Here is a 21,814-nt window from a genome sequence, read left to right on the forward strand (position 1 = left end):
CAGCTCTTATTTACCTTGGAAGAAAGGGATTTATGAGTTCAAAGACAGTGTTGGCTCAGCAAAATCCAGAGTCCAACTTCCCTAAGTGGATGGTAGTGGCAGGTCTCTCTGCCTAGTAGAGAGACTTTCTTTCTCTTTTTCTACTCAGTTCTACCCTCAGTCTTTCTACTCTATGGAGACAGAGACCTAGCACTGTTATGGGATTTTCTTTGGGTGCCAGCTATGGTCCAGGCAGAGGAGAAAGCGAGGTGATAAGGAGACTGCAGGGAATAGGGTGGGAAACATTTATGAACGGAGAATTAGGAAGACAGTGAATCTAGTGTAGTGGTAAAGTGCATAAGTTCTAAAGAAAGACTGTTTCAGCTCAAATCCTAGCTCTACTTTTTATTAACTATGTGGCCGTAGGCTAGTTACTTGGCCTTTTTGTACCTCAGTTAAAAAAAAATCTGTAAAACTGAAATAGTATCTACTATTGTTCTGAGGATTAATTGAAATAATATATGTAAAGCACTGAGAATGGTGGCTGGCACACAGTTTAATGTATGTGTGTGTGTGCTATTATTGTTGATCTTAATGATGAGTTGAAGAAGCCTTATGAAGTAGAAACATTGGAGCAAATACAAAAATCAAACACCGAAATACCATGAAGAGGCTCCTGTCATTTTAATTAGGTTTGCCAGGAAAAGCAATAACCTCAGCTAACCACTCTGCCCTCCCCCTCCCTGCAACTCTCATCTCCTTTCATATGCATACAGCACAGGAAGCCAAGGGCCCTCCTCCCCATGATCCTCCCCACTCGCATTAGAGGAAGAAATGCCACTACATGGACTCAGCCTCCTCCATACAGCATGAAACATGATGAATAAAAACATCTTTATGCAGAGTTCTGTTGTGCCTATTTTCTTAGGGTGGAGTCAGGGACAGAGGCAAAGGCTGGGTGAGGTCTGGGGATCTCTTAGAGATCAGGATTTGCCTGAGGAGCACAGAGTCCATAGGTCACTCAGATAGGGGGCTATGCCTAAAAAGAAAGGGGCTAAGATGGGCTGGGTGAGGATAAGGAGAGCTAAAAATCCATTTTCCTTCCTCCCCCACACGTTCCCTCCTCCCATGTAGAAGGGTAGGGGGCTCCTGGGCAGGGAACAGTCACAATTCTCTAAAAGTATCATCTGTGGTTCCCAGAGCTTTGGGCAGGCAGTGAGTGGGGCATATGCCCTGGTGCTGCATGACCCCTTCCCCTGGCTCAGGGCTTCTCTCCGCCTGTGAGCACCAGCGCCTGCAAGATGTCAGATAGGGATACAATCCCCTTGACCACATCATTCTCATCCACCACTACAAGTCGGTGAACCTGCACAGAGCCACGAGGGAGAAAGGGATGTTTAGTGCCAGCCTCAGTGAAGGTGAGCCCGTCAGTCCCCACCCTCCATGCCAGACCAGAGCTGCTCCCCCAGCTTCTTCTGGGTTGCTGGCCCTCCTACCTCTGCTTCTACCAGCCTATTGATGATGGTTTCCAGAGTCTCATGCAGGTAGCACTTGAGAACACCCTCAAAGTAATGTGATCGATGTTGCAGGGCTTTGGTCACTGACACATCTAGGTTGTTGTAGGTCTTTTCTGCTGCCAGGTTCTGGGGAGAGAGAGGAAGATTCATGCAGGGAAGCAAGGGAGCCAGCCGCCAAACCCTGAGCCCACCCCACCTCACAGAGTGATTTAAAGTAGGTGTCGGCCATGCCCACAAGCCTCGCCCAGCTCATTCAATTCCTTTTCAAACAGAATTTGAAAGCTTGGAAGCTTCTAAAACCCTTAGGTCCCAGAAGAGACTCTTCTTCTCCCTCTCCACATTCAACACCCCACCCCTTTCCCTACCTCCCAACCCGCCCCCCACAATCACTCACGATAACATCAAACTTGGAGTAGATGTCCACCACACGCCCTAGGGGGACAGAGGCAGCTCAGCAAGGAGGATCTGGCATCCAAGGCTCCCCCTGCCTACAGAACCACCTTCCAGGTTGAGCTGAGGGGACAGCAGATTTTCCCACAGCCTCCCTGGAGCCCTCCTCTCCCTGTGCCCGATCCCTCACCTTTCTCATCCACCACTGGCAGGGCTGAGACTCGGTGCTGTACAAAGATGCCCAGAGCCACGTACACAGGGGTGGTGGTGCGGACCATAGCAATGTTGGCATAGGTGCCAATCTGTAGCTCTTCCAGAGACTTAGACATGAACTCTGGCTTGGGGAACTCGGTGATCTGAGGAAATAACCATCACCTTGATTTTTTTTCAAGGCCCCTCAAACTACCCTTGGATACTCCTCCAACCAGTATCTAAGAAGTAAAAACTGGGCTGAGGAGCACTTACAAATAACTTGAGGAACTTGAGGATACGCTTGTGGGTGAGGATGTACAAGGTGTTGCCTGATTCCGGGTCAATAACTGGCAGCCTGTGGATCTTGTTTCGAATTAATGAAGAGACAGCATCAAACAAGCTGTGGGAAGGCAGGGATTAACGGTAAGTCCCACAGTGGTAGGCCTGAGGGTGCTGAAGTAGCTCTAATTTAGAGTGTGCTTACAAACAGGGAAAACAGGTGGTTAAGGAGAGGAGCAGGGGGTTCAGACCAGACCTAAAGAATGTGCATGCGTGTGTATGCATGTGTGTGTATGTGGGAGGAGTGTCTTTTTTCTCTTCTGTTCCCGGCTCTTTGGGTATCTAGGGCCTCAGCTATGCTGATGGCAAGGCTCTTTCCCCTTCCGGACAAATAGGTAGGTGGAACTCACCTGGCATTAGGAGAAATGCAGACAAGTGGTTTAAAGGAGTCCTGTAGATACACCTCTGAAGGGAAAAGGGAGGTTCACAAAATATTACCATGAAAAACTGTTTCCCAGGAAACTCTCCATCCCTTTATCCTTTTACAACCCTCAGCTCTCCACATACCTCTCCAAGTTTCTATCTTGTGTTCTTCCAGCTCATAGATCTGCACCTGAAAGCAGAGGCAACAGAACTTGAGACTCAATCTCTCTGCTTTATTAACCCCTTGTAGTTGCTTGGAAGAAAGGGTATGAGAGTGAGGGACTCTGGGCAGGAAAGTGGTTTCGGTCATGGGCTCAGGAGCCTTACCAAGGCTGATTTATAGTAGCGGTGCAGGATATTGATGAAATCAGTGATGGTCAGCATGCCTAGAGGCCAAGATAACAGCCCTCAGCACAGCTCAAAAGCTTCTCTCCATGCCCAGTACAAGATGCCAATAACAGTGTTCCAAAAACTGCTTACCCACAAAACTCTGCTTCTTACTATCCCACAAAGGGGCCGCCCGGACACCATTAGTCACCAAAGCAAAGAAAGCTTTCTTCACCTGTAGTGAAAGAGTAATAACGACAAAGGAAAATTCACAGGAGGCAGGGCTGGAAAAGAATAGGGGTTGGATATGCTGGGGAAAATGGGAGCCTAACCACATAGAAAGTCAAGCTCATCACCCTTGGGATGAGGTACTGAACCAGCGGCTCCGAGGAAGGGGGAAGGGAAAAGAGGATTTCACCCACCTGAAGGGAAGTATCAAATACAACCAGTTTTGAGCTTGTGGGAATCAGGTCATAGCAGCGATGAGACTTCATGAAGGAAGTATACACGCTATTGTTAGATTCCGGAGTCTCTGCATGGGGTGAGATAGTTAGTAGCTTCCTCCCATGCAACAACTCAGCAATCAAAAGAGGCAGCAAATAAAAGTGTTGTAGTTGCTCAGGTATTTACAGCATGATTTATAAGGCCCCCTTATAAAGGACAACAGGAATAGATATTCTGTTTTGTTGCTATTGTTCCCACAAAACCTGGATAAACTCCTTAGAAACCATTTCATCCAACTTCACCCCCAGGCAGAACTGTATCTATTGGCTCCTTAGGCAAAAGATGGCTGACTAAAACGAAAATCTATTAAACTTTCATTAACCTGTTCTAGTCTAAAAGTTTTTTTTTCCTCACCTTTAACTCATTTTCCTTCTCATATATTTAGCACATTTTCACTTGTTCTTTTTCTCAATTAAAATGTAATTAAGCTTCTTAAAATCCAAGAAGTAAACTTCTTAAAATTCTTGTTAGATTCACAGATGAGGAAGTCATGGCCCAAGGTGGGCCATTTTAGAACAGCACTAAGTTAGAGCCCAGTGCTCAATTGACCTGGCCCCAAACAACCTGAGAGTCCATCTTGGGATGACCGTGTGAATCAGAAGTCACCCCACCTACTCTAGACAAATGGCTTTCCATTCCTCTGATTTTAACTGCTTGCTCTACTCGAGCAGCAACCCCCAAAAGAACAGCCCAAATGTGCTACATGGTATGCTTGTATATCTAAAAATATTATGTCATTTAATCTGTAAGGCAAATATTGTCATTTTTCAGCTGAGAAAACAGACAGAAAGCCATAAAACAAAAACTACTCAACGTCGTATCATTAGTTAACAAGAAAGGCTCAAACATAGATCTACGTGATTCCAAAGTTCATGCTCTTAAATCCTAATCAGTTGTTTTTCATTTTTAATTTTTTTACCAAAGTTATATAGGTACACAGTTTAGAGAGTCAAATAGTTCTATAATTTTGTTAAGAAAAACTGCAGTTCCTAGCACCCACTTCACTTCACCCCTCCCCAGAGAGGAAACCTCTTTTAGCTGATTATTTTGGTACTTATTTCTATGTCTATAAATAATATGCTTATATTGCTACCTTTTTTTTTTCACTTTTAAGCATTAACTATTATCATGCAAGGAAGATGACAGGCACTCTCTATTATCATATGAGGAAGATGAAAATTTTCAATTCTATTTCCTACCAGGACCCCATTATAAACCTGTACCTCCTAATTCTCCATTCTCCCAGAAGTTAAATTGCATCAGTATTTAAGTAATTTGACTGAATATTCATTATTCTGAGCTACGTCAAGTAGTAAAGTCTGATTTTCTTTTTTCCTTCACAACTTTGTTTTCCTTGGAGTTAATAATTGTCTGTTTGCTTAGTTCTAGTCTGTTTGCTAAGTATTTAGTACTTATAACTAATTCAATCCCCAAACTCTTTACCAATTGTTTAAGTCTCCTTTCAAGAAGTTCAGAAGCATGGGATAGTCTATCAATTTAACTACCCAAAGAAGTCTCTCTGGAGCCTTCTGACCTGCTCAAATCTGGGCTGGTTTGCCTGCCATGCACTTCTGACATCTTGAGATCTTCCTTCATTTCCATCCTGGGACCCCTTTCACGTCTCTCCTGTATTAGCACTCTTGTGTCCTGTATCCCATGATTTCCTCTTTTTTGATTATTCCCTTGTTTTGGTGAAGCACATTTTCCAGTAGCTTCCTGAGAAAGGGTGCATGGGAGGTAAATTTTTTGAGACCTTGCAGACATAGACTCTGCAGACATCTCTATGTTACCCTCATCTTTGATTTAAATTTGTCTGGCTACAGAATTCTAGGTTGAACTTTATTTTCCTGCAGAATATTGAGGGCACTGCTTCATTGCCTTCCAAGCTTCTGGTGTTATTGAGAGTTTGGGGTCCTAGGCCCTTCTGATTCCTTGTATATGTCTTGTTATTTTCTCTCTGGAAACTCAGGATCTTCTCTTTGTTTGGTGTTCTGAAATTTTATGATGATTGTGCTTTGGGTGGGAGAATTTCACCCGTTGTGCTGAATATTCAACGAGAAAACTAATGTTCTTCAGTTCTAGGAAATGTTCTTGAATTACTTCCTTGATTGTTTCCTTCCCTCTGTGTTGTCATTTTTCTCCTTCTGTAACTCCTACTATTTGGACTTCCAAAACTAACCCTTAACGTTTGTTTTTGTTGTTTTTAAAACACAGGAGTTCCCCCTGCCCCGCTCACCTAATCCAGGGTTTTACTTTCCACTGTTTCAGTTACCCACAATCAAACCTTGTCTGAATATTAAATAGAAAATTCCAGAAACAAGCAATTCATAAGTTTTCAATTGTGTGGCATCCTAAGCAGCATGATGAAATCTCTTGCTATTCAGCTCAGTTCCAGCCCTGGGAGGCAATCATCCCTTTGTCCACCATATCCCATCCACTACTTATTAGTAGCTCTCTCAGTGATCAGACTGTCATGGATGTTATCACTGTGCTTGTGTGCAAGTAACCCTTTTTTTGGAGAACATCTCTGATGGCCTAGTGGTTAAGACTCCGAGTTTCTTGGAGAAGGAAAATGGTAACCCATTCTAGTATTCTTGCCTGGGAAATCTCATGGACAGAGGAGCCTGGCAGGCTACAGTCTATGGGGTTGCAAAGTCTGACACTACTTTAGCGACTAAACAACAATAACAAACCCTTATTTTATTTACTAATTGGCCATAAAGCATATGTAAAATTGAAGCCCTAATGCTGTGTGTGTGTGATTAGTTGCTCAGTGGTGTCCAACTCTTTGAGTGTTCAACCCAGGGATTGAACCTATTTCCTGGACAGCAGGCGGATTCTTTACTACTGAGCCACCAGGGAAGTCCTAAAACCTAGAATGCTTCCTATAAGTGAAAAGGTGAAAGTTCTCAACTTAATAAGGGAAAGAAAAACAATCATATGCTGAGGTTGCTAAGATCTATGATAAAAATGAATCTTCTATCTGTGAAACTGAGAAGAAACAGGAAATCATGCTAGTTTTGCTGTTGCAATTCAATTGCAAAAGTTATAGGGTCAGTGTGTGAAAAGTGCTTAGTCAAGATGTGAAAGGTATTATGTTTGTACAATAAGATATTTAGAGGCAGACAGACTGAGAGATGCAGGTTTGATCCCTGGGTTGGGAAGATCCCCGGGAGTAGGAAATGGCAACCCGCTCCAGTATTCTTGCCTAGAAAATTCCTTGGACAGAGGAGCCTGGCAGGCTATAGTCCGTGGGGTCACAAAGAGTCAGACACGAATGAGCACACATACACCTTACTCTTATAGACTGACCAACTACATTCACATAACTCTTAGTATACTCTTATCATTGTTCTATTTTATTATTGTTGTTGTTAATCTCTTACTGTGCCTAATTTGTAAATTAAACTTTATCATAGGTATGCACGGGGCTTCCCAGGTGGTGCTAATGGTAAATAACTCGCCTGTCAATGAAGGAGACACAAAAGATGTGGGTTCGATCCCTGGGTAGGGAAGAGCCCCCAGAGGAGTGCATGGGAATTGGAGAATCCCTTGGACAGAGAAGTATGGCAGGCTACATAGTCCATATGGTCACACAGAGTCAGACACGACTGAAGCAACTTAGCATGCATACACTCATAGGTATGTATGTATATAAGTCAGGATATATAGGAAAAAACATTATATATACAGTTTAATACTATCTGTGGTTTCAGGCATCCACTGGCAATCTTGTAATGTATCCCCAAGGATAAGGAGGTACTAACCACCGTTTCTTTTTTCTTTCCTCTTTTTTCACTTTTTTCATTATAGTTTATTACAAGATACTAAATACAGTTCCTATACAGTATATATACAGCTATACAGTAAGACCTTGTTGTTTCTTTTATATATATAGTAGTTTGTATCTGCTAATCTTATACTCCTAATATATCCCCCTTCTTTCTCCTTTGGTAACCGTAAGTTTATTTTCTATGTCTGAGTTCACTTTGATTTTTAATTCTTACTTTATGAGAGATTTCTTCAACTTGATTTTCCAAACCTCCTACTTAGTTTAACGCTTTTGCTGTTATATTTTTAATTTCTAAGAGCTCCTTTTTTCTTTTCTGAACATTCCTTTTCTTTAAAAAATTGCATCCTATACTTGCTTCATGGTGGAAATATGTTCTTTGAGTAAGTATTAATGTTAGTTTTTAATGTTTTCTTCTTTATGCATTGACTTTTCCCACTGTTGCTTTTTTCCTGTTTATCTTTTTCTTTTTTCTTCTTCATTTGGGGGGACAATTTAGATCACTCTTTTCACATTAGAGGCTTTCTTTAGATGTCTGGTAATCCTTGGTTTAAAGGAGGATTCAAACCATATTTTAAGAATGGAGTCTTTAAAGCTGATTAGAAGCTCTATGTGTGTAGATGAGCCTTGTTAACTGTGAACCATTTAGATGGGGAACAGTCAGTACTTATATTTTTAGGTTTTTCCTTCAGTGGGATTCTGAAGAAAAGGATTATTCATTTGACTTTGTGCTTGAGGATGAAGTCTTTTCTGTCAGCATTCTGAAAACTGAGTGTGGGAAAAGGACTAGGGTCTCAGCATCTAGTTCACCTCATGTTCGTGTTTTCAGCACAGTACCTCAGCCCCTTTCTGTACCTCCAGTCTGTGCCAAAGTTAGGATGGGCAGTTTTCCAGTTGCACTTAGTGGGGTAGGAAGTCTTAGGATGTGACTCCTCCTTAGACCTTCAGCGCTTCTGGGCTTTCCCCTCTGCTAGTTACAGTTGAGTTTTCTCAGGTATGCTAAGTCATTTACCACCCTTCTGTCTGCTTTCCAGCTTCCAAAAATTCATTGCCATTGTCTCCTTGCTTGTTCTCCCTATTTTGATAGTTTTTGTACCTTCAAGAATAATTCCTTCATGGTGGCTTTAGTGGCTTTTTTTTTTTTTTTGTAGGTTTGTTTTTAAAATGGTTTGAGAAAAGCAACTCTGAAACTATTTTAGAAATATTTTAGAATTCAGCAAATTAGTGCTTTTATGGGGATAATCAGCATTCTATTGAAAGTGAAGTCGCTCAGTCGTGTCCGACTCTTTGCGACCCCATGGACTGTAGCCTACCAGGCTTCTCAGTCCATGAGATTTTCCAGGTAAGAGTACTGGAGTGGGTTGCCATTTCCTTCTCCATAGTGGCTTTTTGTGAAGGAACAAAAGTAGATACATGTATTAAACCCACCATCTCTAACTGGAAGGCCACCATTGTTCTTCGAATTTGAAAATTCACAGACTCCCAAGAATCTGTCTTTTGACACCAGTTCAAGACATGCTACAATGATAGTTAAATAATATTACAGGCTGCTGCTGCTGCTACTGCTGCTAAGTCACTTCAGTCATGTCCGACTCTGTGTGACCCCACAGACGGCAGCCCACCAGGGTCCTCTGTCCCTGGGATTCTCCAGGCAAGAATACTGGAGTGGGTTGCCATTTCCCTCTCCAATGCATGAAAGTGAAAAGTGAAAGTGAAGTCGCTGAGTCTTGTCTGACTCTTAGCGACCCCATGGACTGCAGCCTACCAGGCTTCTCCGTCCATGGGATTTTCCAGGCAAGAGTATTGGAGTGGGTTGCCACTGCCTTCTCCAATATTACAGGCTACAGGCCTGCAAACATATTTGGTTTGGTTTTCATGGTATTTAAATAATTAATTTAAATAATTTAAATTAGTGCCCAATTAAAAAATTCTGGAGATATATAAGAATCCAAATTCTAACTTTCTTTTCATAATCAGAAGATCTGACAAAAATAGGTCTTGAATTCCTGAACAGCAGCAATTAACCAGACTAGGCTAGTTGCTGCCTCCTTTTAGATGCAACGAGAACCACAGGTTATTGTAATCATATGCAACCCACGTCACTACTTGATCCATGTAGACAATTTGAGTTTCTTACGCCTGCCTCAGTTGATGCTAACGCAAATGCACTTAGAAACACAAAATAAGCACTGACATCATGTTGCAGTCATCAATTATAAAGAATCATCCAGGTAATTCAAAATATGACTATATTCATTTTTGGATACTAACGACATGAAAATAGAACATTTAAAAATTCTTGTGGAGAACTCACAGACCTTTAATAATATATCCCAGAATCTCATCCCATATTTTAATCCTCTGAGAAAGTATGTATTCCTAATGCCATAAACATGTCCAAGAAAGACTAAGAGTGTTCCTGGGCAAAACCCTTTACCAGAGATGCCTATAATTTTGCTTCTTTCCAGATGACCGGGTTGGACCAGCCTGCTCTAACCAGGTATTTGGGCAGATGCTAGAATTCCCTTCTCCTGTGCCCTGAATTTTAGGGTTTAGTGCCTCTATTTCTGGATTAGTTCTAAGGGTTTTCAAGTCCCTTCTATAATTTCTTGTGTATACTCAGTGGCTTTAGTGAGATTGCTGGATGATAAAATCCTAGTGGCATTGTCTGGGCTACTCAAAACATATCAGGGACTTCTAAAACATGGTTAGCCATCCCAGAATTGCCTATGGAAGTTCTCCCTGTACCTCAAAAGTTTCTCTCAAGTGGTTTGATGACTGAAGATATTAATCATCCTCACCCTACCCAAGATTTATTCTTAGGTGATCTCGCAAAATCACTTGTTTCTGATTTATGTGGTTTGGCACATTATCTGGCCCAGCCTTGATTTTCCCAGGGAAGACTCTGGGAAAAATTCAAAAGCACTGCTGAATACGAATTAGGATCGGGTTATCGTTTTCATACCAGTTTCCTTTCCTCAGTAAACTTACCTTGAAGATGCTCATTTTCCACAGCTGGGTAGCTATCTGAAGAAGGGACCTGGAAAGACAAGAGAAACAAAGATTCAGCCTGTCTTACGCTCCATCCATTTGAGCCTGGCAACATTAGGGGAAGGGCTGGTGAACTAATGACTTCCTTTAAAGCACTACAAGGTCCTTCAGAAATATTATCTCATTTAATCTTTATAACCCTTGCTACTGCTAAGTTGCTTCAGTCATGTCTGACTCTGTGCGACCCCAGAGACGGCAGCCCACCAGGCTCCCCCGTCCCTGGGATTCTCCAGGCAAGAACACTGGAGTGGCTTGCCATTTCCTTCTCCAATGCATGAAAGTGAAAAGTGAAATTGAAGTCGCTCAGGCTGTCTACTTGAAAGTTACACAGTCGTGTCCGTCTCCTAGTGACCCCGTGGACGCAGTCTACCAGGCTCCTCTGTCCATGGGATTTTCCAGGCGAGAGTACTGGAGTGGGATGCCATTGCCTTCTCCATATAACCCTTAGGTGAATACTATTATCAGCCTTATTTTCACAGATTAGGAAACTGAGGTTCAAGAAATATTAAGCAAACTGCCCATGGCTGGCAAGAGGTGAAATGGGGATCTGAATACAGGTTTGTGTGGTTCCAAAGCTCATGGTCTTATATACTACATTGCCTAATGAAACATTAGGACTTAAAAGCTGACACTAGAAAATATGAGCTTAAAGTTGGTTCCACAAGACTTTCACAGACTTATTTATAAAAATATGGAAGCTGGAGAGACAACACTGCTTTCCTTCAAATAGTCACTAAGTGTAGGTGTAGGCTCCTGAGTCACTGACATACACTTTACCATGAGAGGGCCGCATATGGGGAGGATCCCAGCAGCTGACTGTCACCAAGGATCAAAGTTTGAATGACTGAGGGGTAGATGAGAAGGATAAATGTTCTGAAACTAGGGAACTGAGTCCTCTCAGCACCCTTGTGAGTCAAAGCCTGCTATAGCCCAGAGGGGACTGGTTTTCCAAGTTTCCTTGTTTATGACAGTCTGAGATTAGAAACTGCTCTGAATACAGAGAAACCTTCAGAGCATCTCAGTGCTCCCTCAAGTGGGAACATTTGGAAATTTCATTGTTATCTAGAAACCCAGGAGAGATCATGATCATTTTTGTCTGCCGGAATCTAGTTTTGACTCTATTTGCTCTTTTTGGGTAATATTCCCAAAGTAACTTCAAGTCACACTTCACCTCCACAGCTGCAGTAGTAACATGAATTTAAAGGCCTTGGCTTGAACCTGGGAGGTTGGCTGGTAAACAGGGTCAAGTTGGTTGGATAGCTCTAAATTTCCCTCCTCTAATAGGCCAGGGTGGGGGCAGGGGGGTAATCTCCCTCTCTTCTCTCTAGGCTGCATAAGACTTTCATCATGGCCTGGCATTTTGGCATAGCTATCGGAACAACAGCCTCATCATTTATAAGTGGGAGAGAGGCCTGTTTAGCAGTAAAGCAGTCTCACAAAGACCTATACAAAGCAGCAGAAACAGTGACTTCTGTAGAAATTATTGTACTGACCATATGATTGATACTTAATTACTTCACTGTGCTACAGTTATTTTGTTCATTATCTATCTGAACAGGCTGTAAATTCCTGGAAGCCTGAAACTATCTTACACTTCTTTGTATCTTTCTCTCATATCACCTAGCATGTGGGTTTGCATATAATTCTCAAATGTTTTGCTTCTCAACAAACTGGTAATGATTCACACTGATATGGACAGAGAGATCTAAGACTACATTACAGAGAGAGAAAAGACATACAGCTAAACAGAGACATAGATACCTACATAAGAGTTCAGACACAACTGAATATGACTCTTTCTGCCTGTTTCTCCACACAGGAATGGGGCAATTATGTCTACTCTCTCTACATTTAATAACAGAGGGGACTTGAGACTACTGTACTACATAAGTGCAAAATATTATTCACAGAGACACACCCTATATCTGCTACAAGACTCACAATTTCTTCCAAACTCCTGATCCACCTTTCCAGTTGTTTGCTGGACCACCACAGATGTCACAGAGACTCCTCAAATGCTTCAATACAAGACAGAACAGCATCTGTCCCTCCAATCCTATTATTCTTTTTTTTTTAATCCTATTATTCTTAACTGTGGTTCCCACCTCTGCTTTTGCATTGCTCTCTTCCCAGGTGCCTGAACTGTGGTCTTGATTTCTCCAAGAATGAGCTATCCCAACATGCCTGCTTAGAATGATAGAGCAGGGTGTGACCTAAACTTGTCCTTAATGTCTATCAACTAAGCTGCTATGTTAGAAATAAATGCCTCAAATCCATCTCGCTCCTTTCCACTTTCACAGCATTAACATAACCTCTTACATCACATTTCTGCAACATTCTCTAAACTGTTATCCCTGACAGTTTAAGAGAAGAGGAAATCTATTTCCTCTTCAATTTGTCTTTCATGCTGTCACTAAGTTCTCTCCCCAGGCATCTCAGGTTTGGAAGGGACTTTCAACTCCAGGAACCAAGAACTCACTACTTTCTGAAGTAGCTCCTCCGTTTACAGAAAGTCATTAGGAATATTCTTAAAGTACACTCACTACCTTGCTCATATATCTGTGTGTGTGTGTGTGTATGTGCGTGCACTGTCATGTCCAACTCTTTGCAACCCCATGGACTGTAGCCCACTAGGCTCCTCTGTCCATGGAATTTTCCAGGCAAGAGTACTGGTGTGGTTGTCATTACTATTCCAGGGGATCTTCCTGACCAAGGACTGAACTTGTGTCTCTTGTGTCTCTGCATTGGCAGGCAAGTTCTTTACCACTCACACCACCTGGGAAGCCCCAAATCTTCCATGGGTCCCCTTATTACAAAACAAAGTTCAAACTTAATGTGATATGCAATATCTTCAACCTACTTTCCCAGTCTTTTCTCCAACTATGATCAAAATCCAAAGTTCCAGCAACATCAGCCACTGTTCAGTTCAGTCAGTTCAGTCGCTCAGTCGTGTCCGACTCTTTGCGACCCCATGAATCGCAGCACGCCAGGCCTCCCTGTCCATCACCAGCTCCCGGAGTTCACTCAGACTCATGTCCATCAAGTCAGCGATGCCATCCAGCCATCTATCTCATCCTCTGTCGTCCCCTTCTCCTCCTGCCCCCAATCCCTCCCAGCATCAGAGTCTTTTCCAATGAGTCAACTCTTTGCATGAGGTGGCCAAAGTACTGGAGTTTCAGCTTCAGCATCAGTCCTTCCAATGAACACCCAGGACTGGTCTCCTTTAGAATGGACTGGTTGGATCTCCTTGCAGTCCAAGGGACTCTCAAGAGTCTTCTGCAACACCACAGTTCAAAAGCATCAGTTCTTCGGCGCTCAGCCTTCTTCACAGTCCAACTCTCACATCCATACATGACCACAGGAAAAACCATAGCCTTGACTAGCCGGACCTTTGTTGGCAAAGTAATGTCTCTGTTTTTGAATATGCTATCTAGGTTGGACATAACTAGCTGGTCAGCCACTGGCTGACCCCCAATTAATCGCTACACACCCCAGTTTCTATGCCCTTGCTCACAGTTCTCTCAACCCGCAATGCCCTCTAGTGGGCTGACAGTAATTTCTCCCTCCCCTATGGTGCCACAGTCCTTTTTTTGCATCTTAATGATAGCATTCACTACAATCTACCCTAAATAACAGCTGTCACTGACTTGCCCTTGCCTCCACTGCAGTTAGGCTAAGCATTTTCAAAGTGGGGTTTTCTTTTTTCTTCATTTTATTTATTTATCAGCTGCACCACATGGCCCATGGTATCTTAATTCCCCCACCAGCAATCAAACCCGGAATCTAGCAGTGAAAAGGTCGAGTCCTAACCACTGGACTGCCAGTGTACTCCCTTTTTTTTTTTTTTTTTTTAGAACAATTTCTATTCCAAGAAACTTCTAATCTAGTACATAAAATATGATGGCTAAATTAGAAAATCCATATAATAAGTAAAAAATAATGTCATTTTGAATTTAATGGAATAAGACCTTTTATTTTTGCTCAAAATTCTCCTAATCTATAAGGACTTACTCCCTTGCCTGGGTGACCAGCTGCAAATCATTTTACTTTGATTTGATTTCTTCTTTATAACCTGAGGGACATGACCTCTCTGCAGGCAGAAAAAGAGCACAATAAGGGAATTACTCTGGGCATGTAACCGATGGAGAGAAAGGTGAACCTGCAGCCGTCATACAACTACAGTAGGAGATGATAAAAAACCAGGAGAGGAAGAGCTACTCTGTTTGACAAAGAATACATGGAAGGAAGGAAGAGAATGGGAAGGGTTCCAGAGTGCCAGACCAAGGCTCCTGAGAGTGAGGGGAGGTACAAACAGATAGTAGGGGACCTGCAGCAACTTAGGGAGGATGACAGGGTCCTGCCACAATCTGTCAATGCCTGCTACCCAAGAAGGAGCTAGGCCAACACACCTGCTCAGAATCGCAGAGCAGGGCATGACCTAAACTAGATCAGGGACACAGTAGCCTCTAACACTGGAAGATTCCCTCCTTCAGGGAAACCCCACTTTTCAGTCTTATTAAGGCTACGTTATCTCGCTGAACACCTCAAAGTAGTTTAAGTCTTTCAGACGTCCCTCCTGCCAAAGATTCTATGGATCACACTCGGACAACTGGGGGCCAGGTGCTACCTGCAAGCGGGGGTCCCTCGGAACCCCCTGCTTCACCTAGGGAAGCTGGCTCACGACCCTTCTCTCTCAGGCAAACCTCTGAAGGGCTTGAGGTGCTAAATGAGGAGGAGGTCCGAGATCGCCAGAGAGTGCGTGGGTTTCAAGGAGGGAGGCAGGAGTCATTGCCCGCTCGGGCTTAAAGTATCGTGGACCGAAGGTAGGCACCGGCGCGGCCCAGTCGCTGAAATGTGCTCAAAGAGCGGAGGAGCAGGGTCACGGTCTAGGACAGACACCCTGCTTCTCGTTGACTGGGCACCAGCGCCGGTCCCGGTTCCCCAGTCCTCTGACTGGGGTCTCGGGCTCCACAGCGCACCCCCGCCCCCCGCCACATTCCCGCGCTCCTCACCGCCTCCATCGCGAGAGACGCCGGCTGGGTTCTTTCGCTTTAGGAAGCTGGCCCGGGGCAAGGGGGCGGAGAAGGCCCCGCCCCACGTCCGGTACCACGACGCACTTCCGCCTACGTCAGAACCTACGCAAGCCAAGGGTGGAAAGCGGGGAGCTCACCCTTCCGGTGTGTCCTGGCCTCAGAAACCGCCCTCCCCGGGTCCTCAGACCTCACTGATCCCACCGACGGCGAGGGTGACGGGACGGAGTCGCTTGTATTTAAAATGTTCTTTTTTTTATTTGTCGTTTAAAAACAAACTTGGAAGAAGCAAAATCCAAAACTTGCCCTTTGCCTCTTGCAACATAAATTATGTACACTTCAGAATGATCGCTGATAACAAAACATGCCAAGGACAGGGGCGCTGGGGGTGGAAGGAGAGAGGGCGCTTTAAAAAAGGGAATCATTTCATCCGTTGTTACGAAGGACCAACCTTGCTGTACAGGATACACACAACACAAAATAAAGTCTTCACGGGATTCACACTTGTCAGAGATTTATTTTTTAAAAAGGGGGAGGGTCCTGGAGGTGAGAGGAGAAGACCATAAATGGGAAAAAACTGAAAATTGAATATGTGCAAGTGTAAACCAACCCAAAGTACAAACATGGGGGGGGGGCGAGGGGGAGGGAGGGAATTCTGATGCAATTATACAGGCGGGGTACTTAAAAAAAAAAACCAACAACCAAAATTCCAACCTTGTAGCTTGGGTCTGAGTTAGTTTATATAAAAATTAAAAACTGTATAAGGTTTCTTCACTAAATTCTACAGGACTATCAGATACCTAGCATATGCTTACAAAGTCTGCCCCATCCCCTTTTCCCAATCCCAGGGCCCAAGCCCCAATCAGAGCCTGACTGGCAGGAGCCAATCTCCCCTTCCCTGTAACCTAGACCTTTTGCTCTTGGAAAAGGAACATCCAATGGCTTTGGGGGCAGAAGCCCAGTCTCCCCACTGTGATTTCATTACAGTGGTTTCTGTGGGGGTGGGGGATGTTATTCTCTTAAACATTTGCAGCTTGAAACAGTTGAGGAAGCAGCTTAAAAATAAAAAAAAATTCCCTACCCCCATCAATCTGCAACCCCCCAAATTCAAAAACAAACAAAAACAAACCTAAAATCACAACAGCGACCGTGCTCCCCCTCCAGCAGGCCCACCCATACACCACCACCAAGCCCACCCCCACACTCCAGACATTTGATTCTTGAAAATATTAATTACAAAATGCCCTTTGCCCACAGCCCCTAGGAGAGAACTGCATATAAGCTTCATCTTCATCCCCATGGCTCCCTACCAGAGAGGGGTCTGGGGCCTCACCCACCCCCTGACCTACCCCTACCCCCAGGAAGAGGTTCAACTGCAGCACAAGCTTGGGCAGAAAGGGGAAGGAAAGGGAGGCAGGGGAACCCATTACCCTCTGGCTCCCCCTGGGGCCAGCTCACTTTTGTGCGTTATAACATAGTCCAACTATACAAAAGGGGGTGGAAATCGCCCAGCCTCTATACCCCCACCTTACAGCAGTCATAGCCAGGGGGTGGGGAGGAGGGGGTGAGGAAAAGGGCGGTAGGTTGGGTAATGGAGGGGGCTCCCCCACAAGGGGAGCTCCATGTATCCGCCCCACACCCCCCTACCATTTATAAACTGGTTTTGTAAAAAGAAAATAGATATATTTATATAGAATATATAAAGCACAAAAATTAGTAGTTTTACATTTGCTCTCCCCGGGGGTGGGGGGAGAGGGGAGGGTTCTCACCTCCAGCCGGCTCCCCCATGCCCCACAAGACTATGTACAATCCCATGTATAAATAGATAAATACCCCCCACCCTCCCCGCGCTGACACTAAGCTCCCCCACCCCCACATCACCACCCCTTCTCACCAGACCAGCAGCAGTTTGGTGACTGAGGGAAAGTGGGAGCTCCGGGCCACACCCTGCCTCACTGGGTATGGGCATGCCACTCAGGGATAGCCCTCACCCGACCACCCACCCACCCCATCCAGGGGCTGGAGGGCAAATGGGCTCATGATGGGGTTGGGAAAACAGGAGGGAGATACTCTGGTCCTAAGTTGAGCACACCCCTCCTGCCCCCATGTCCAGATGGAGAAGGAAGTCCTAGAGCAACTAGGGGCCAGTCATCCCCAATCTTCATCATTAGCCTCAACCACCATCCCATGCCCGTAATTAAAAACAAAGATGGATTTTTTGTTGTTGTTTTTTCTTCTTCCTCCTACCCCCCTTCCACCCACTCAGAAGAGGGCAGTGAGGTGGGGGAGAGGGTTGGGGCAGTAGGGGGCTTGGAGAGGGTCTCACATTTCAAAACAGCAAAAAATCCAACACTTAAATGAGGTAGGTGTGGGTGCGGGGTCTCCTTGCCCGGCTTGCCTGGCTTGCCCTCCTGGGCAGCTGGGCGCCTCTTTCCCATTCCTGTTGCATTTGTCAGAGTGGAAAACAAGGAAACACAACCCATAGAGAGACAGAAACACAGAGGAGAAGAGGGAGACAGAGACAGATCGAGAGGGAAGGGGATGGGGGTGAGGGTGGGGGCAGGACCCGGCAGGCAGGGCCAGGTGTGGGACCCGGCCTTTGGGATTGTCAAGCTTAGTCAAGTCTCTTTGCAGCCTTGAGTTGGGCCAGAGAGGTCGGTGGGAGCAGCAGGGCTGTGAGGCCCGGCCACACATCCTCCTCCCCCCTCCCTGCTGCCTCCCAGATGCTTCTGGGTAGTTCCCGGCCCATATCCCCCTCAAACCTGAGATGCCCAATGGCTGCTTCTGTCTGGCCCCTCCTGGAGCTGGGGGCAGAGATGCCAGCCTGGGGGCCGGTGGCGGGGAAGAGGGTCATCCCTGGTGCCCAGGGTGGGCTTGGCCTAGGGCCCTCTGCCCCAGCCTCCTGCTCCAGGGGCTCCGGTCAGCCGGCAGCCCCAGCCCTGGGTCCTGGCTCTGGCTGCTACCTCTCTTCCCCCTCATCCCTTTCAGGGAAGAGGTTGGGGGTGGGGGGACTCCCCTGCCTGGTAGCCTCAAAGCTTCTTAGTTCATCCATTTCCGACAATTCCAGGCTCCACAGTGGCAGGGGATCTTGTGCTGATCGTCCTCAAAATCAAACTGATAGTCATATGTCAGCTGGAAAGAGAAGAGGGCACAATCAAGGCCAGTCCGCCAGAGGAAGTGGGGGAGGGTGGTGGCCTTGGGATTGGACTTCGGGCAGAGAAGAGGGAGCTGCTGTCACTCACTAAGAGACGCTTCCTCTTACCTCCTCTCCTTTGGGGATTCGCCGGCTGGAGATGATGATGATTTTGTCCTCCTTGTCAAATGTCACAACTTCCGCCACACAGTTAGGGGCACAAGAATGGTTAATATACCTAGGCAGTGGGACAAAGGCAGAAATACCAAGCTACTGGGTTGGATGATGCTGGTTCCTTGTTGGCCCACCCCCAGAGTGCCACCCTGAGGGACTCCTAAATCCCTTCTTGCTCATCCCTCTCTCACCTGGCGGGGCCTCCGGTCAACGTAGCATCAATGACATGTTCGTTGTTTATTCGAAACATGTAGATGCCTCGATTCTAGAAAGGCAGAGGTTGCAGAAGGGGCAAGAGTATCAGAGAAGGGCAGCAGTGGTTGGTGGTGGTGGGGTCAGGTGGTGGGCTTGGGCAGTGAGCTCATCTTCATTTCTTACTCTTCCTTTCTCCTGCCTCTCCCCTCCTCTTCCCACAGCAGCTTTCCACCTGCTCCTCTGGCCCCAATCCTGCCCCTGCCCCTTGGCTAAGTGCACCATGATGGCCCCTCTGCCAGCCCATACCTGCTCCTCATAGATTTTCTCCCGCCGGTTGGCCACCTCATTGCGAATGATGGTGCCAATGTACTCAATGACCATTGTGTGCTTTTCTAGGTCCTTGGCTGCATAGAGACCCAGGCCCTGGATACGGGAGCGAGCCAGATAGACATTGTTCTTCCACTCAGTGCGCAGCCGCCGGTACTGAGATGACTTGGAGTGCACAAACTGCTTGCTGTACGGGGTGTTGGTCTCGCCTGTGAAGGTGCTCTGATATGCCTTGGACATGCTGGTGCTGTTCAGAGTGTGGGGCCTGGGAGGTGATACAGTCCATAGTCCATGACAAGACAGCTCTAGCCCAGACCGGGCACACACCACCCGCTTCCTCCCTGGGATGTGTAACACTCCAATGAGGGCGCGTGCTGCCTTGGGAGTGGAGTAGAGGCATCTGAGTCTTGGCTGTGGTGAGGCAGCAACTAGCTACGGGGACCCTTCCAACACCCTGTGTGGCAGAGAGAGCCCAGGATGGCGGGGTGGGGTGTGAAGGGAGGGGAGGGGCACTGATTCCCCTACACTGAGCCTGCTCTCCCATCTCCCTGCCTTCTACCACCCTCCTGCCAAACCAGACTCAAGGCCACGCTCACGACCTCTGGGAGGTCTTCCCCAAGCAGCCCAGGCCTGGAATTCAGGCTCACGGATTTGTTCAAATCTCTGAGTCCTATCTCCTGCTTGTGCTGGAAGCTCTGCAAACGGGGGCCATGTCTACCACACTGGGCTGGATTTGAATTAAAACTGGCCCTGAATTCACAGCCAAATGGTGGTATCCTTTCCTTTCTTTAGACTGTTCCCTTTCTCTGCCATAACATTGGGCTCTGTGCAGATGGCTCAGTGCAGGGGAATGACTGCTGCCTAGCAGGATGCCTTTTCACCACCCTAGGGCCCCAGCCAAGTTCTTGCCCATCCCAGAGCAGTGGTTTTCAAACTGACTCTTTTTCATACAGCAGAAATCTTGTTTTTTTCTTTAACAAAACATTACAGGAATGCCAATACACAAACTAGATGGAAACGGAACTCTTCTGGTTGAATCCAATATGGGGAAGGGGGAAGTTATGCATGGAGAGGGCCAAGTTCTGCCCACTCAGTTTATGTGTTCCAGGGCTTTCTGAAACACAGTTTGAAAACCACTGGTGTAGAGCATCAGGGACCAGGGCTGGCGGGGGTAGAGTTTGACGCTCTACAACAGCCCAAAGAGCAACCGAAGACCTTCAAGAAAGCCCTCCTCTCATGGATTCTGCCTCCCTCTACCCAGGGACCAAGGTCAGGCTACTGTGGTACACAGCAAGAACAGTGAACCACAAATCAAGAGGTAAGGCTCTGGTCCCAGCTGTGACCTTTGTCTAGTCACTTAACCTTTCTGGGTCTCAGTTTTCTCAGCTGTAAATGGGGATAATACCACCTGCCCTACCTACCTCATAAGGTTGTTGTGAGGATCAAATGAGATAATGGATGTGAAAACGCTTTGAAAAAAAAAGTATTAAGTGCTATACAAATGTAAGGTTTTATTATTTTTTTCTATTATATTCCTAATTATTTATTTTTGACACCAACTCAGCCTGGGGATAGGAAGGTGAATCTAGCACTCGTGGGGCATCTGTCTAAGGTTGGGGAGAATCACAGGCCCCCTGGAAGCAACACAGGAGAGGAGGTGGCATCTGGGTCCTTTACACATAAGATCTCACCACCGTCTTCCCAGAACCTCCCCAAGGGCCATTCCCAGGACACCCAAGAGAAGTGTCCCTAGATGCAGGTCAACCCCAAGCACCTGAGAGGCTGGGGGAGGAAAAGGATACCCTAGTGGTACCTGTATACCCTCAAGTCAGGAGGCTAGAGTGAACCCCCAGTCTTTCCAAGGGAACTCTGATCTGTAACCCCAAACACTCATAATTAGCCAGAGGGTCCTACCAACCGCATACCCACAACCCTTGGTCCAGCCCCACAAGCTCACCGTTTGTAGTGTGTGAGGATTTTAGGCTCTGACCGAGCACAGCCAGTGGGGTTGATCATGAGCGGTAGCTCCATCAGGGGGTGGCGTCCATAGCGGAATAAATAATTTTGACAGCTTTCCACTCCAGGCAGCTGTGGGCACAGGTCACACTCACTTCAGCCTGAGCACTTCTGGGGCAAGACCAACATTTCCAGGGCCCTCCCAGTCCCCAGCCACCAGCCGCCAGCCCCCAGCCCTTTCCTTACTGATTCAGCTATGCGCAGCACGGCATGCACTGTCAGCCCAAAGAGCTCCTCGCCTTTCAGGTACTCGGGGAAGAGACGCAGCATGTCGGCCTCTTTCCTCATGGCTGCCACAGGCTCAATAATGCGATTCCAAACGGCTAAGAGACAAGGAAAGACAGCAGCCCTCAGAGGCAACTTCTGCTTACTGACCTCAGCCCTAACCTCCATCTGATGCTAGGCTGGTTTTCTGTAGCCTGCCCACCTTGCTATCAAGAGGCTGTGTGGTTCTTCAGGAACCTCTCTTGGCCTCCCAGTCTCAGTC

At 46.1% G+C, this 21,814-nt stretch overlaps 2 protein-coding genes across 13 annotated transcripts in view; both read right to left on the bottom strand.

The window, feature by feature from the left end:
* Nucleotides 1-639: 639 nt before the first annotated feature.
* PRKAG1 (protein kinase AMP-activated non-catalytic subunit gamma 1) lies at nt 640-15,579 on the bottom strand. Of its 2 annotated transcripts, none has more exons than XM_055582747.1 (12): nt 15,465-15,579; nt 10,393-10,441; nt 3,530-3,639; nt 3,261-3,342; nt 3,108-3,166; nt 2,925-2,970; nt 2,768-2,822; nt 2,352-2,478; nt 2,077-2,242; nt 1,891-1,928; nt 1,476-1,622; nt 640-1,345 (listed from the first exon to the last, which is right to left on the bottom strand). In XM_055582747.1, exons 1-12 carry the CDS (start codon nt 15,471-15,473, stop codon nt 1,241-1,243), a joined length of 993 nt encoding a protein of 330 aa, XP_055438722.1. In that variant the 5' UTR covers nt 15,474-15,579; the 3' UTR covers nt 640-1,240. The 2 variants fall into 2 exon arrangements, with proteins under 2 accessions (XP_055438722.1, XP_055438725.1); XM_055582750.1 differs by lacking the exon at nt 15,465-15,579 and adding an exon at nt 12,394-12,412.
* Nucleotides 15,580-15,721: 142 nt separating this feature from the next.
* KMT2D (lysine methyltransferase 2D) overlaps nt 15,722-21,814 on the bottom strand; it is a 39,141-nt gene continuing 33,048 nt past the window's right edge. For all 11 annotated transcript variants that reach the window (XM_055582662.1, XM_055582648.1, XM_055582617.1 and 8 more), the window contains 6 exons: nt 21,514-21,650; nt 21,269-21,399; nt 19,291-19,576; nt 18,981-19,054; nt 18,745-18,853; nt 15,722-18,614 (listed from right to left, as the gene is read on the bottom strand). In XM_055582662.1, the coding sequence (XP_055438637.1) occupies nt 18,522-18,614; nt 18,745-18,853; nt 18,981-19,054; nt 19,291-19,576; nt 21,269-21,399; nt 21,514-21,650 (830 nt within the window). In that variant the 3' untranslated portion in view covers nt 15,722-18,521. The remainder of the gene's footprint in view (nt 18,615-18,744; nt 18,854-18,980; nt 19,055-19,290; nt 19,577-21,268; nt 21,400-21,513; nt 21,651-21,814) is intronic.

This window comes from Bubalus kerabau, chromosome 1 (assembly GCF_029407905.1).
Source record: "Bubalus kerabau isolate K-KA32 ecotype Philippines breed swamp buffalo chromosome 1, PCC_UOA_SB_1v2, whole genome shotgun sequence".
Lineage (NCBI taxonomy): Eukaryota > Metazoa > Chordata > Mammalia > Artiodactyla > Bovidae > Bubalus > Bubalus kerabau.